This window comes from Ambystoma mexicanum, chromosome 6q, assembly GCF_040938575.1.
Source record: "Ambystoma mexicanum isolate Mex_15411 chromosome 6q, UKY_AmexF1_1, whole genome shotgun sequence".
NCBI classification, from domain to species: domain Eukaryota; kingdom Metazoa; phylum Chordata; class Amphibia; order Caudata; family Ambystomatidae; genus Ambystoma; species Ambystoma mexicanum.
Window position 1 is genome coordinate 612,174,470 of NC_090937.1, and position 16,991 is coordinate 612,191,460.

General features: G+C 44.7%; 1 protein-coding gene across 1 annotated transcript in view; it reads left to right on the forward strand.

Moving 5' to 3' along the window:
* MFSD8 (major facilitator superfamily domain containing 8) overlaps nucleotides 1-16,991 on the forward strand; it is a 1,042,879-nt gene that overhangs the window by 432,675 nt on the left and 593,213 nt on the right. Inside the window, exon 4 of the mRNA XM_069631102.1 lies at nucleotides 3,834-4,074. Within this exon, the coding sequence (XP_069487203.1) occupies nucleotides 3,834-4,074 (241 nt within the window). The remainder of the gene's footprint in view (nucleotides 1-3,833; nucleotides 4,075-16,991) is intronic.

Below are 16,991 nucleotides of genomic sequence, written 5' to 3' on the forward strand. Positions count from 1 at the left end.
TGGCAATGTCCTTCCTTCCTTTTCTCTCTCGCTCCCAGAGAGACGCGATTGCTCTGGCTGCAGTGTTCCGACTTTGAACTTCCTGGGCTTCGTTCGCTTATGCCTGGCTTCCGCAGTGAGATCACCTTTGTCCATTCTCGCTTTCCTTTTTATACTGTTGACGGCACCATCACGTAATGTCAAAACCATTTGTGAAAGTCTCCTTGGCACTCTTCATGCCTCTAGTGTGCCACCTTGTTACAGTACTTGACTGACTCTTCATCTGGTCACTCCATATGCCTCACGTTCTTCTTTGTCTCAGTAGGTCTTATACTTGTCACAGCCATGGTTTACAGTAGCACATGGTTCTACTATCAAGGGTGTATGAAAAGGGTAACCATGAAGGTAGAGGTTTAGGTGCTGTGGTGGTGGTATGGAGGCTTTTCCACAGGTTAACATACTTATCCCTCCCGATGAGGTCCTCCCGCATATTACCACCCCAAAGGGGACTATTGGGTAGCAGCCTCACCTCCATAGACTCATAGGAAAGGGGTCCCCCATGGGGAGGACTGACGAGACCTGGTGAATCGTCACATACCACCTCAAGAATAGTGGGGCCAACTAATGTATCACCTCAACTATAGGGCTGTGGTTATAGAAGGCGGACCTGCCTGGTATAAACTCCACCGGGTTGGAATACGCCAGTCACAAACAACATCAGAGGCAGCAGCCAATTGCCGACAACTTTGCAAATATTTTTCCTTTTTTTTCCATTGTTTTATTGAGAATTCGACAATGCAAGTAAATGGCAAAGATACTATATACTCAACAAGGCTTCAACAGTTTATTATCCATAGTCGAAATTCAATTTTTACGATTTTCAACAATTCCCCCCTCCAATAAAAAGCCACAACCACATATACAGCAGCCTATGCCAAGTACGATAGTTCTCAAATGAATCCATAACCCTAGTGTCCTCCCCAACCTCTCCTAATCTGTGTCATCATGAGAGATTGGAGTTCCAGAAGTCTAACTTTATTCTACACCATCCTTATACCAAGGATAAGTTATAATTGTGGCCTATGAAACATATGTTCTTTATCTCGTAAATAGTCTGGAAAGGGTGCCCATGTGTGGATGTATTTATGCATGGTGTCCATAATTAGAGCTGAGATTCTCTCCATCGCTATGATTTCCCATATTTTTACCCACCAATACAAGATGATTGGTCCGTCTTGGGTTTTCCAAAACCTTGCTCGGATTGTACTCGCTGCCATAGGGTAAGGGAGTGATTAATTCAGCTCTGGGGCCTGACATTGGATAGGTCTCATATTCAGGCACATCTCCCAATATTATAGTTATTATAGTTCATCGGGAGGGACTGCCCCAAGATGTCCTTCATTTTTGCCAAGATTTCCTTCCAATAGATTTGCATGATTGGACAGCTCTACAGTGTGTAAGCCATATCCCCTTTTTGCCCACAATTGTGCTAATAGTGGTCAGAGCTATTGGGATGAATACTATGAATTCTCTCGGTGGGGGTAAAATATCAACAGTACAATCATTTAAAAACCCATTCTTTTACCAAGGTGCATTTAGACCTCTTGTAGACCCTCCTCTAAATACGTTGCCAGGATTCCCAAGATATATCTATGCCCAGTTTCTGTTCCATTTACATATGTATGGGAGTTTCTCCCGCTCAGATGGGTTTTCTAAAAGTCTGTAGCAATTAGATATTTTCTTGGCCCTCGCTTCCTCCTGCTTTACCAGCTCTAGCCCTGTCGGGGGGACCTGATCCTGGCTTGTTTCCCCCTATCATTGGTGATCCAATGTCTTATTTGTGTTTATCGGAATCGCTCAGTTTCAGGGAGAGAGAATTTCTCTTTACATTCTATGAAAGTCGAGGGGAAGGCCGTCTTTATAGAGGTTCCCAAGTCTCAGCAGTCCCCATTTTTCCCAGTACTCAAATGCCCTTTTATGTAATCCAGGAGCGAAGTCCGGGTTCACGGTAACCGGGCAAAGTGGACGCAAACCCTTTCTAAAATGCAAATATTTTCTCATCAATATTAATAATGGACACAAAGCAATAAGACGCACACTAGTCTGGCTCCTTGCCGAGTTTTAGCATCAGTGTAATAAGCTCTTCTCTTGTTGTGGCAGATGTGTGCCTTTTTCAAGTTCTTCATTATAATAAGCTGGCAAATGCTTTATATGGTTCTGACAATAGTTAATTGATTCCAGTTGTAAGTAAGGCCTGGTATCAAACAGTGAAGACAGACACAAGTGATCACAGTTCAATGGTGTTTATTGAACTTCAAGGGGTTGGATGAAGGCCTATCTAACCCTAAATCTAAGGAAAAGCTACAACCATCAAAGTAAAAATAGCACAGTCCTAGTGGAGTCTTGTCAAAATAAAAGGGCCTATACTAATAAACCTATTGCCAATCCTTACTTCTAAATACAAATGGTGTGGGAAAACGATGTATGCAAAAGTGTTCAAGAAACAATATGTCAGGACAGATGAGTGATAAGCTCCCCTTCCCCACGTTTCAGCATGGGACAAGGCATCACACTTGAGCTTGGAACACACTCTAGGTTCTTTGAGCACCAGGATGCAGTTCAAAAATCAAATAGGTCCTTCTGCAATAAAGTATCTAATTCTCCACAAGTCTCTCGCTCGCAGGATGTCACGAGTTACCAAAACAACACTTAAAGTTCTCTCTCCTCAAAAGTTCAGGGTCAGAGGGATTAAAGGGGGGGATACGGCCTCTCGCCATGTGTCCCACTCCCCGAGGACCCCAGGTGATCCTCCCACACTGATCCACCCCCAGGGTCTGGATCCAAAGGCAATGGCCGTGCCCTGGCCACCTGAGAGAGAGACCCCCGGGGACTAGCGGGTGAGACACCTTCTGTTTTCTTACAAAGTGGACTGACCTCGAGCCAACCCATCTATTACCAGCTTTAGCTCATTATCAGAAATTGGAACATGTAGTGCTCTTCAGAGGAGGGAGGTAATCCAAGAGTGCTATATCGTCCAGGTGTTCTATCCCTATGTAATCGTCTCCAGAGAGCCTAGAGCAGGCGTAAAAATGTGAAGTTTCAAGCTACTAGCCAGACATGAGTAGTTACTTGCCCGCTTAATTATTCACATGCGCACAGTACACAATTTCTTACTTGCGAAGAGTGAATTATCACTAGCAAGTGGCTAGTAATGAGTGCAAACTTGAGGCCTATCCTATAGTCATGAAAGACACAACAGTAGCCGTTAAACCTCAGCCTCTCTCATCGCTTGTGGGCTGTATTCCACCATTTTCTTGTTCCCTTTAATTAACCGTTCAAGTATCCTACCGTCCTCTCCCTATTTCCTGGTGGCTACTCTCATTACATTTGTCATTCCTGTCCTGATCTTGGCATGTAGCTATCATTCCCCATGCGGTCTCTAAGTTTCTATTAGTTTGCCCCCTAGCCTAAGCCTTTCCTCTGCATTTAAAGAACCCCCGATTCCTGGAAAATACATATACCTCAGATGTGAACTTTAAGTGCATCCCAGATTGTGGCTCTCAAATCTAAAGAATCATCAATGTATGTATAAAAACCCTCAATCTTCTTTTCAAGCATTCTGTAAACACAACCGCCAGAGTACGATTGTCCTTTATCGAACATTACTGAAGTTAAGTAATCCGTTCTTCTCTCCCTTGCCATACTATCCAGTACTACATTTCACCCTTTCTCTATTGTATTGTGCAACTAACTAGTGTTCTGGAAATCCTTTTTACAACACAGTATAGTAATTGTGGTTTACTGATTATCTAATGGAATGTAACTCATGACTCTTAATTTCTTTTCCACTACAGATTGATGCAACAGCAGATGCAAGTTTTCTAGGATGGGTCATTGCATCGTACAGCCTTGGACAGATGGTAGCTTCTCCCCTCTTTGGCCTGTGGTCCAATTACAGACCAAGAAGAGAACCACTTGTTGTCTCCATTTCCATTTCTGTGGCAGCCAGCATCCTGTATTCTTATGTCCATGTTCCGAATTACAACAATAAATACTACATGCTGATGTCCCGTGCACTCGTGGGCTTTGGTGCAGGTAAATGAAATAAATTTATAGAAGAAGACTTGACCAACGTTGCCTGCTACCTTCAGAATGATTGTATGTAACACATGGATAGATGTAATCTCTCTGTACCTGCCTTTCTCTGGTGTCAGATTGAGGCTTCCACAAGGAAATTAAGTTAGAACTTCCATTATATTTACGGAGTGCTCGCTCACTGTTCCGACTGCCACCAGATAAGGTTATTCTGCGGTCTTCATTCCCTTGCCAGCAGCACGCTGATCGAGTTCTCACAAACCTACCTGCCATTTTCTCATTTTCTGTAACTGCAAGCACACGGGACCTTTAAAGAAAGAAAGATTAATACAGGACCTCTATTCTGGTAATGGAATTTACTGGGTGCCAGCATTTAAACTGAGTTTTTAAAAAATATATAATTTACCTTTGAAAATTAAAAAAACTGTTCGGAGAAATTACATATAGAAACGTTAATTAATTTGGCATGCAGATTTACACAAGGCAAGCTTCTCTTTATAAGCCCTCTGTGGCTTAGGCAGATATACTAATAGTTTTCTCCTTTGTTTCTTTATCCATAATGAAATATGTGAGAGGAGGAAGAAAGTACACTGGGGAAAGGAACACACCAGACATGTTTGAATTGACCCTGATTTGTCAGTGCGAGTAGTACCTCAGATGCATTCAATGAGGCTAGATCATGTCCTAGCAAATGTGTGCAGCATTAAGTACTATTCCTGTGACTTCTCTCATACCTCTAAAAAATTGAACTAACGGCGGGATCATACATTCTGCGGTATACCGTAAAAAGGACCTACCTCATGATTCCAAGTCAGTCATGCATACTAAAGTACGCATGATTTTAGATGCGTCAAGTACATGCTTTAGGCAGGTTTCACCCGCCTTGGAATTCATTCACCTGCCAACTTTCCTACCCATCCGTTCATTTTAATGGCCTCTCAGCCGCCCCAAAATTCCTATGGCACTCAGTGGATTTTTATGACCGCGTGCAGTAATTACTGCATGAAATAATGCTTTTGTGCGGCAGATATTACCGCCACACGAAGGCACTTGGTTGAAAGTGTCAAGGTTGCAACTTGGAATTTGACAGAGTGGTAACACATCCGGTATTCAAAAATACCGGCTGTTTTACTACTAACACAAGCTCATATTCAGGCTTTAAGTGATTGAAGAGCCTGATTAATTACATTATGAAGTACTTTGTTCCATTTACATGCTTTTTGTAAGGCTATTTTTAATGACCGCAAGATAAGAAATACGTTTCTCAACTATTTTGATGTGCATGACAATCACAAATCTTGCACACTTTCTCATATTTCCTGTTGTGTTTTCAAGTGCCTTGGAAATTGGAATTCTATTTCTTCGTGCTGAGTGATGGTAGTATGATAGGTTATGTGCCATGAAATAGTGTTGGATACTTTTGAAAGTGTGAATATATGTGCTAGAACGTTAAATTGTTAGGCTCGGAAATAGGTCTCAATGGAACATAGTTATGGTCTACCATGTCAAATGCAGATGGTCACAACATACAATAAAACAGTGCAGTAAGATACAAGGAGAGTCTCTTGCACAGAGTATATAAACTAGTGTGTGGTTAGTCTTTTGCATAACATGTATTACTTTGACACATGAGCGAAACCGTCAAATAGTAAAATGGCCCTTAGTTTGTGGATCCCAAAATTCAACATGTTGACATTGTTTTGTCTCAAAGATTTAGAGAGGCCTTCAAGACTGGTTAGTGGGGCATTGTAGATGTAATGGTGAACGGTGCTGTGCCGAAAGGTTTTGGTGAGGGTGCTTTCCCCTTTTTGGTGATTTGGTGAAACATATACAAAACATTTAAAAACCATATCACAATAAAAAATAACATGTACTTTCCTTCCTACAGAAACTAAGCAGGGCTATGTGCTTACCTTGCTTTTTGTGTCGAAGACAACTCCTCGTCCACGTTTTATGCATGGTTTATTAGCAACGCTGCTCTACCAAGTGCCATCTTTTTTATACCAAAGAGCCATACAATGCAAATGTTTTAGCTTCTTTACAGAGTAACCAGACACAAAGTTCGATGCACTATGCTTTTACCTTAATGTGACTTCTTATTTTCAGAATACGTTTGGACATTTGTTTTTACCTGATTTAATAGTCAATTTTGTTTGTGTGCTGAGCCGTCTATTCTGGGATGCCTACAGGTGAAACATTTTGGCCTTCAGGTTTGCTCCTTCTGAAATCTATTATACAGATTGTTTGGACTCGGCCTGTAGTATGTGTAACCATAGTCACTGAAGTGATGATAATCCTCTGGCATCAATTATTTTTCCTATCTAGTATTTCCAGCCACATTATGGTGCGAAAGCTGGGCTGATATATTTTCATTTTTTAAAACCTTTTTTTAAAAATCTTTTCTTTGTTTTATTGAATTTTAAAACAAAAACCAAACAAGCAACACAAGTTAACACCCAAACGACAGCACCACCCCCAGCTCCCGTCCCACATACCCATAGTCATTACAGCCGAGGAGAGGAAAACAAAAAACAAATTTTGAGCAAATGGAGAGAAATGATACAACTTTGGACTCGGCAGGAGGAGTGGCAATCAGATACCTCAGACGCGTCACTACTGAGCGATAGTAAATAAGCAACATATGGGCCCAGATATTTTTCGCCCTCGAGGTCGGATGCATATAATCTCCATAGTCCATTTCTATTTCGTAACAGTATAAAATGTCTGATTTTCACTGTTCAACTGAGGGAGAGCGACACCTGCCCCACACCATGGCCATGCGCCTCTTAGCCAGCAGCAACAAAAGACGTAATAACTTCCTGACATGCTTGGGCAGACTTAGCGTGTATCCCAACAACACCACAATCAGAGATCGTTCCACCCCTTCCCCCACAATACCTTCAATTAGTTTGAACACTTGTTCCTAGAAAGCCTGGATTCAGGGACAGTCCCAGGCCAGTTGTAGGAAAGATGCAGAGACAACACTGCATCTTTGACACGATTCTGAAGCCTCTGGGAAAAATCTATGTAGGTCTTTCTGGTCAAGTAAAACTGATGCAAAAACCTGACTGGATCAACTTATAATTGCTGTTGATAGGTACCTTACAGGTTTGCAGACAGCAGTGTCTCCAAGTTTCTTACGACAGAGGGGCACCCAAAGCACCTTCCCATTTAGGCCGGGACTCCCCCGCCCACCCCGTGCCTTTGTCAATTATAGCCGCATACGACCTAGAGACAATCCTGGACTTAGACCCGGAGCTAATTAACCAGTGCAAGACCAGCGCTACCTTAGGTTTCTGGGGTAAGTCTGCTAACCTATCCTTTAATCCGACCCGCACTCTAAAATATACAAAAACATCCAATGCCAACTCCTCCCCTTTGGGCTTAAAATCCTCCAGCGTGAGAAACTGCCCATTAGGGAAAATATCCCGCCAGCAAGTGATGCCCAACCTGTCTATACATTGGACTAAAACCTTCTCCCCCATGAGTGGAATCCCTGGGACATGTTTAATTGGGAGAAGTGGGGAATAAAGTAGCCCATTGGGAGCCACTCCTTCAATTTTCCTCCAGGCGCTACAGGTCCGCTAGACTATATTCTGTGGCTTGATATTAGCAGCAGAGAGGTAAGAATGACAGCTCTCAAGAGCGACGAGGGGGTGACTATCGCCCTCTCTATTTGCACATGTGCTCTGTCCAGAATCAAGTCATACCAATACGGCAGGAAGGATGCCTGTGCTGCTGTTCAGTATGCTTCAAAATTGGGGAGTGCAAGGCCTCACCTCTCCAAAGGGGCCACCAGCTTCACCCAACACACACAAGCATGCTTCCCCTGCCAGATGAAGTTTATCGCAGATTTCAGTGATGTAAAGAATTTAGTCGGGATAGCCATATTACGGAATACATTGAGAAATGTGGGTGGTATCACCATCTTAAATATCGATATAGGCCCATATAGAGACTGTGGCAAGTTCATCCACCTCTGTAGAAGTGCCTCCATGTGTGCCAATTTTTCCCCATAGTTTTTTTGAAAGAGTGCTTCAGGTGACCTGTCCACCATCAACCCCCAGATATCGAGTGGTTTCAGCATGCCATTGGAAGTCGAATTCTTTCTGGAACCTCTGCGTCCCGCTCGTGAAGCATAACAGCACAGATTATGAAGGATTGACATGGAGCCCAGGGAAGCAACCAAAAACCAGAACGTACCGCATAACCGGTGCTAGACTTACCTCTGGGTCAGTGAGAAAAAGGATGAAATCCTCAGCATAAAGTGAGATAACCAATTTATGCGTGCATAGTCGCACCCCCTTGTCTATGTGCCTGGAGGGGACCATTTCCGCTAATGGATGGACCGCAATTACGAATAGCAGGAGGTACAATGTGCATCCCTGTCGTGTGCCCCTCTACATCGCAATAGGGTCAGATCAGATAGCATGCTTTTCACCCAGAGACGTGCTACAGGATGCTCGTACAATAAAGAAACCATTTTTACAAAATCCTCACCCATCCCCATGCGCCTCAAAACAGTTAAAAGGAATGACCACTCAATGGAGTCAAACGCCTTCTCAGCGTCGAGACGAGCCACAGCCACAGTTGTACTCTGGTGAAGGATCAACAAGAGACTGAAAATTCTGCAAAGCCTATATTAAGTAGACCTTCCTGGAATTAACCCAGCCTCATCGGATAGTACACATTTTGACGTAATTGGGGAGAGCCTATTGGCCAACACCCTGGCTAGAATTCTATTGTCCAAGTTTATCAGAGATCAGATGATAGGAGGAGCAACTATCACCATTTTTCCCTGGCTTTATGAGTAAAGTGACCACCGCCTCTCTCATTGAACCTGGCAGTGCCCAGTCTTGTATAGCCTGCTGATGCACGCGAAGCAGGTGGGGAACGAAGAGATGCGCGTAAGCTTTCTAAAAATCATTTGCAATCCCATCTGGGCCAGCAGCCTTCCCAGCGTGAAGAGCCTTAATAGCCGCAAGCACCTCTTGCTCTGTTAACTGCCTGCCCAGCTACTCCCTTTCCTCCTGTGCCACCTAGTACAGACCCACGTGTACCAAGTACTCAACAATCTATTTTCATTCCGCCGCAAGCCTAGAGGAGTACAGGGACTTATAGAAGTCAACAAACGCCCCCATTATTCCTTCATCCGTCTGCAGGGGCTCACCCGCCTGGTTATCAACCGCAGCTATATGTGAATTGGTTTCGATTTTAATCAGCCAAAACAATAAAATGCCCATCCTCTGACCTTCCCCTACCTTCTCACCATCACATTCCTATGTAGAAACCTAACCTCACGATCCGCTGCTTCCCTAAACAGACCCAATACCTCACGGAACCTAGCCTGCATTCCTGCATCCCTGTAGAACCCCTCTCCCATTTCCAATTCCCACAACCTGGTCTCGTGGGCTGTTAGGCAGAAACCTGTGCAGTTCCCTCTGGGACCACTGCAAAAGATTTAAGACTACAGGTGTTTGGCAGTAAACCCACTTGGTAGCAGTCTGTACCACACAGATTCACTTGGTAGCTGTGGCTGAGCAGTCAGGCTTCCCTCAAGAAGAGTTAGGCAGTATACAGAGTATTCACAATTGGTCAGAAGAACACAGTAGAACAAGTAAACACTGACCAGAGCTTGGTGTAAAAGAGATTATTTATTTAAAACCACATCCAATAAAACACACAGGCACTAAGGTTAAGCAGTTCAAAAACACGGTCACTAAAAGATATACGCTCCCTTGAAAGAATATTAGACAATTCTTAAGTAAAGCCTCACTTATTTTCAGACAGCGGTGAGCGCTTAACGCATATTGCACTCTAATAATTCGTTTTAAAAAGGGAGAGAAAAGCAGAGTATAATTTGAAACAGATCCCAACACTTTCTCAAGAACACAACAAGAGAGGAAGGCAAAGTAAAACCGTGAAGTTAGAGTTCAGAAGGCCGGATCCACTTTAAGAGGATCAGAATGAAATGTGTCCAAGGTCACACGGTTGCAGTGCACAAAAGTCTTGAAAGGGTTCAAAAAAAGAGTTGGACCAAAGAAAGGGACCAGTTAGATGGTCAAGGCGGCCAGCCCAGTCCAGAAGGTTAAGGGATTATTATTAGCTTGTAGCAATCTTTAGAAAGGGAGGCCTGGCGGACACGGTACCTTAAAGTGGTGAGAATACTCCAGCGGGGGCAGTTGTTCCTGGCAGCGGATGCAAGTCGGTGCTTCGTCCGGGGGAAGAGAGGATCTCGTCGGGGAGGAAGACAGGAGTCCATTGCATTGCCAGGGAAGAAACCAGCCGCGGGGTTCTCAGGTAAAAGGAGCGGTCCTTATATTCGCGGTCCAGTGTTAAGTGGCTATCCGGTTGCCGGGGTGCTTGGCACGGGCAATTCGACCACAAGACGTCCTGGGATGCGAGGAAAAGAAGGTAAACTGTTTGTGCCCACCAGTCAGGGGAAGAAGCCTCTCCAGCTGGGAGATCTTCTCTGTCGTCGGGAAGTGGTGAGTCGGTTCTGCAGGGCTCCACCGGTGGTGTCGTCGTGGTAGGTCGGCTCAGCTTCTCCCTCATCGGATTCTCAGGTCCTGTGGCGACTTCTGAAGTTCCAGTCCCCAAAGCCCTGCTTTTATGCAGCACACCCCCATTCACTCACTCAGCCTAGCTGTCAATCAAACATGCTAAGTGGTGAGGCGGCCGGCTCACCACTTGGGCCAATCACACAAGAGTGCGACTTGAGTTACCAAAGTAACTCAGTCCAGGGTGCCTAAACCCCCTCCCACACCCCGACAGAGTGGCACCACTTTTGGAGGCTTCTGTGGAGAAGCCCGCCAAAAAGTGGAACAAAGGGCTCGACTTGGGTTTGAGTCACAGAAGAGAACACAAACGCCATTTTAGAATCGAGTCCTGGCAAAAAAATACCAACCAGCGAATTAATATTAATTAAATAAACCGGTGGTATGTTCGAGGCTATGAGAATTAAATAATTAAAGTTGGTAGCCTCGAACAATGGGAAAATCCCATAGGGATATATTCGTGGTCGAATATAAAAAGTAGTATCCACTGCCACCAGCCAAAACTTGATCAGGGGGAACGGAGACGTGCCCCCTCGACTAACAGATCCCAGGGCAATCGAATTGCCCCGACCAGTACGTCCACAATATGATGGTTTGTACTGGTTTCTGTTAATAATTTGGGACTAGTAAAGCCATGGTGACTTTACATGCCCTGGGAGACAGTAGTCAGTCCCAGGGTATGGAGTCTATGGTGGGGTGTCACTATGTCACCCCTGTGTCACTGCACGGAGGGTGCTGTGTAAGACACATAGTAAAAACACATGAGACCCTATGGAGTAAAGGACCCCATAGCCCATAAAACACATAAACAGTCAAAGGAACACCATAAATCATGTCCAAGAGTGGGAGAAAAATAGTCTCACTCTTGGCAGGAGAAAAAAAACAAACTCCAGAAATCCAGCAAGGCTGCTGGGGGACTCACTAGGTTAGGAAATTCAGCCTAAAGAGAGAATTCTCCCTAACACTCGCCCCCGCCCCAGACTAAGGGACAGGAGGATTTAATCCACTCCTGGATGAATCTCATACCTCTAGTCGATGACATACATCCTAGAGAGACCATCAGCATTTTGGTGGTGACACCCTGACCTGTGCTCAATGGTGAAATCAAACCCTTGCAGGCAGATTGACCATCTCAATAGTTTTGGGTTTTCCCCTTTCATTTGTATTAACCATCTCAAGGGTTGGTGGTCAGTCTGAATGACAAAAGTAGAACCATACAAGTATGGCCTAAACTTCTTCAGAGCTCACACAATAGCAAAACACTCTCGTTCAATGGTTGCCCACCTTGTTTCAGGATCCTTCAGTTTTCTACTGATGAAGCAAATGGGGTGCTCCCTACCTTTCACATCCAGTTGACTGAGGACTGCACCTATTCCTACATTTTAAGCATTTGTTTGCACAATGAAAGTTTGGTGGTAGTCAGGAGCTCTGATTACTGGGGCTTGGCAAAGAGCCCTTTTCAGGGTTTCAAAGGCCTGATTGCATTCCTCATTCCACCTAACCTTTTTAGGGATTTTAGGAGAGGAGATGACATTCAGTGGAGAAGCTATGGACCCATAGTTCTCAATGAAATTCCTGTAATACCCAGTGAGGCCTAAGAAGGCTCTCACCTGAGCCTGAGTAGTAGGTGTTGTCCAATTTTGCACAGCTTCAATCTTACTGGGCAAAGGCCTTATTTCTCCACCTCCTACCTCATGTCCAAGGTAGACCACTTTACTCCGTCCAATTTGGCATTTACTCGCCTTTATGGTCAGATTGGCCTTTCCAAGAGCCTGCAAAACATATCTTAGGTGGTCCACATGTTCTTCCCAGGAATTGCTGAACACTGCTATGTCATCCAAGTATGCCATGCAGAAGTCCTCCATCCCATTCAGAACCTGGTTCACCATCCTTTGAAATGTAGCAGGTGCATTTTTTAATCCAAAGGCATAACCTTAAACTGGTATAAGCCAACTGGGGTAGAAAATGCAGTTTTCTCCTTGGCATGGTCTGTCAGGGCTATTTGCCAATAGCCTGACGTCAAGTCAAATGTGCTGAGGAACTTGGCTGCACCAAGTCTATCCACCAACTCATCTGTCCTTGGCAAAGGGTGGGCATCAGTCTTAGTGACTGCATTAAGAGCTCTGTAATCCACACAGAATCTAAGTTCTTTAGATCCTGCCTTTGGTACTAACACAACTGGGCTAGACCATGGACTAGTAGAGGGCTCTATTACCCCGAGATCAAGCATCTTGCTGACCTCACCTTTGATGTGGGTTCTTACATTTTCTGACATTCAATATCCTCTACTTTTGACTCGCAGACAGTCACCAGTGAGTATGTCATGCTGTCCCCAAGGGGTCAAGCCTGGTGAAAGTGAGAACAGAGAGGCAAACTGATTTAACATAGCTTTGCACTCTTCCTGTTGCTCAGGTGTCAGATTTGAAGAGAGATTTACTCCTTCCATTTTTTCGTCTAAAGGTAAGCCTCTGAGGAGATCAGGAAGAGCTTCACTCTCTTCTTCTTCCTCTGATGATGCTAGAAGCAAAGCTCCTACATCAGGTCTGGAGACATACGCTTTTAGTCTGTTGGTGTGGAAGACTGTTGGAGCCTCCTTGGGATTGCACAAGTCCACCAGATAGTTGACCTCTCCAGGTTTACCCACAACTTTGAAGGGTCCGATCCCATTGTCTTGCAAGGCCCTCTGCCTTGTTGGAATCATAATGGGAACTAGCTGGTCCTGAGTAAACTCAACCATGTTAGCCTTTTGGTCATGCCAGTGCTTGACCAATGCTTGTCCAGCTTTCAAGTTATCACTTGCTTCTGCCATCATTTGTGACATTCTCCTTCGGAGACCTATCACATAGTCAGTCACTTTGACTGGCTTGGGGGAAGGAGCACTCTCCAACCCCTCCTTGATCAGGACCAATGTTCCTCTGACCAGATGACCATAAAGAAGTTTAAAGGGAGAATAACCTACTCCCTCCTGAGGGACTTCTCTATAAGCAAAGAGAAGGCATGGCAGTAGAAGGTCGCACTTTCTTTTAAGGGGGTCCTCTAAAGCACCTATCATGCTCTTCATGGTTCTGTTGAACCTTTCAACCAGCCCATTTGTCTGAAGGTGGTATGCGGTTGAGAACTTGTAAGTAACTCCGCAGGTTTTCCACATGGCTTTCATGTAGTGGGACATAAAATTCAACCCCCTGTCGGAGATTACTTCCTTAGGAAACCCAACCCTGGTAAAAATACCAAGGAGGGCCTTAGCCACAGCCGGAGCTGTAACAGTCCTCATAGGAATTGCCTCAGGGTACCTAGTAGCATGGTCTACTACAACAAGTATAAACCTGTTGCCTGAGGAGGTTGGAGGATCAAGGGGACCAACAATGTCAATCCCTACTCTCTCAAATGGGACTCCCACTACAGGGAGAGGCACTAAAGGTGCCACATTCTTGGAGCCAACCTTACCAGAAGTCTGGCAGGTGTGGCAGCTCCTGCAGTACTTATCTACTTCAGCCTCCATCTTTGGCCAATAAAAGTAGAGTGAGAGCCTTTCCTTAGTCTTCTTGAAACTCAAGTGACCAGCCAAAGGAATCTCATGGGCTAACTGCAAGAACTGTGGTCTGTTCTCTTTGGGTACTACAAGTCGTTTGTTGTCCCCAGGTGCAGACTCCATTGGTTCACTGTAGAAGAGGCCATCTTCCCAGTGTAACCTATATTTCCCAGGCTCTTGCCCTTCAGCCTGAGCATCTGCCTGGTGGCGAAGACCTTCCAGAGTTGGACATTCTCTCTGTCCCTTACTGAAGTCTGCCCTGTTGGGTCCACCTTCTGCCAGTAAAGACTGCAGCTCAGGGTGGTCAACAGGATCCAGATCTCCAATGAGTTCCTGGCCTTCCACTAGCTCTTCTTCAGAGTCTAGTTCAACCACACAGGGTTGTACTTCCCTCTCAGCCTCAGCTGGAGGGGGATATACTGGTGTAACTTTGGACAACCTAGTGGAAGTCCTTGTTGGCTGCACTGGAGTGCTGGCTGTGAGGTTCTTTTTAGAAGTTTTAGCTTTCCCTTTTCCTTCTAGTTTCTTAGAGACAGCAGCTGACATCTCCAGTGGAGTAAGAGTGATCTCTTTCTTCCTCATCTCCTTGGGAGTACCTCTCACGGTTCGCTCCCTTGCAGGTCTGGTGAGCTCCTGTAACCTTTTACTAGGAGATCTGGGGGTATGTGACACTACTCCAAGGGTTTTTAAGTCATTACCCAGCAGAACCCTTCCTGGCACCTCACTTTGTATGCTGTCAGGTATCTTCACAGTCATGTCATTACACTGGATGAGAACTGGTAATTGGGGAAGCATCTGCACAGGCCCCCCAGCTTACTTGGTGAGGCGTTTGGGTGCCTTAGCAACATCCTCAGCCTGAAAAAAAGATTTGTCCGCCACAGTTATGCTGGCCCCAGTGTCCCTAATGGCAGGAGTCTCCTGACCATTCACCTGGACACTGTCCTTATAATACTCTTTAGTATTATCTGGGATAGAATTATAGACATCTAAGTTCTGTTGTACCCACAACCCCAGAGACACTAAAGAAACACTGGCTGAGACTCCAATAGGTTCATCAGCCAGCAATAGAAAGTTTCCACTTGCCATTTGTACTTCCTCCTCTGGAGCGAAGGCTAAGGAGACAAGCTGGACCCCTGAAGGTTTACCCTTACATCTGGGATCTCCTTTCACATGGTCAGTAGAGCCACAAACAAAGCATTTACCAAATGCTTTCTGGAATGGTGGCTTGTTCTGACCTCCTTCTGGTTTGGCACCAGGAGATACACTAGCCTGATTTGGTTTCCCTTGTGGCTTACCCTTTCGGTTTGGTTTGAGGCCCTCTTAGGAATTGGAATTATTAGAATTCTCTTTGGAGTCCTTTTTTGGCTGTTTTCCCTGATCCTTTTTCTGAGTAGCCCCAGAATCCTTGTGAGTGGCCCTGTTGGCAACCCACAAGTCAGCAGCCTAAGCTAACTTCCTGGAATCTAATTCCTTTGAATCAGCCAAGTGCTCTCTGAGCTCAGGAGAGCAGGTATCATAAATTGACTCCAACATTACAAGATTCGTCATTCCTTCATAAGTGTTAACTCTGTAACCCTTAATCCATCCCTCTAAGTTTTTCAAACTTTCACTCACCCAGGTAGCCCAAGGGGTTCCATTATGCTTTTTGAGGGTCCTAAACCTCTTAAGGTACTGGGAAGGGGTCTTCCCAAATCTAGCTATCAAAGCTAGTTGCACACATTCATAATTCTTCTTATCCACCTCCCCCAACTCCATTACCACATCAGTTGCAACAGGGGGAAGCCTAGAGAACAACCAGGGAAGTAACTCATTCCCAGTGATTTCCTGGAGCCCATGATTATACTCAAACATTTTTAACCAATCCAACGCATCCAACTTAGGTTCATACATACCCACTAATTCCTTAGGCATCCGGGGTCTTTTGGGACTGGAACTCCTAGAGGAACCAGAGGAGAGAGAAGCATTTTCCACAGACAACTTCTTCATTTCTAGGTCATGATTAAGCTCTATTTCTCTGAGTCTTAACTCAGCTTGCTTCTGCTCAGCCTGGGCATTAATTCTTCTGAACTCTAGCTCTTGGTTTCTTTCAGATTGAGCAATAAAACGTTTGTACTCTAATTCAAGCTTCATTTTTTCAAGTTCAAAATAAGCAGGGTTACATGTAGGACCTGGTATAGGCCCAGTAGGTACAGTAGGTAAGGCAGACAGAGGCTCAGAGTGGCTAACTTCATTAGGTTCACTTTCCTCTTCTGACTCATTATCAAGACTTTGATTCAGATCAATACCATCACTGTTTTCTACTTTTGCTGGGGAGGGGGGAGGGGTAGATTCCTCTGTACCTCCCAGACTTTGGTTTTCTAACAATCTTTCTATAAGTTCAATTTTCTTGCCCTTCTCAGAGAGATTCTTATGTCTACACAATACTTTTAAGCAATCAGCAGTTTTGGCAGACAATGATTCTAGGGTATAACTCTCCATAGCAGACATAGTTAGTAAATCAGCTTTTTAGTGCTAAGCTCTGTGGTTAGTTGTCCTGAAGTGTTCAAAAAGCACTCTAAAGTGTATACTCAATACAAATCCCACCGCTGCCACCAGTGTTTGGCAGAAACCTGTGCAGTTCCCTCTGAGACCACTGCAAAAGATTTAATACTACAGGTGTTTGGCAGTAAACCCACTTAGTAGCAGTGTGTACCACACCGATTCACTTGGTAGCTGTGGCTGAGCAGTCAGACTTCCCTCAAGAAGAGTTAGGCAGTATACAGAGTATTCACAATAGGTCAAAAGAACACAGTAGAACAAGTAAACACTGACCAGAGCTTGGTGTAAAAGAG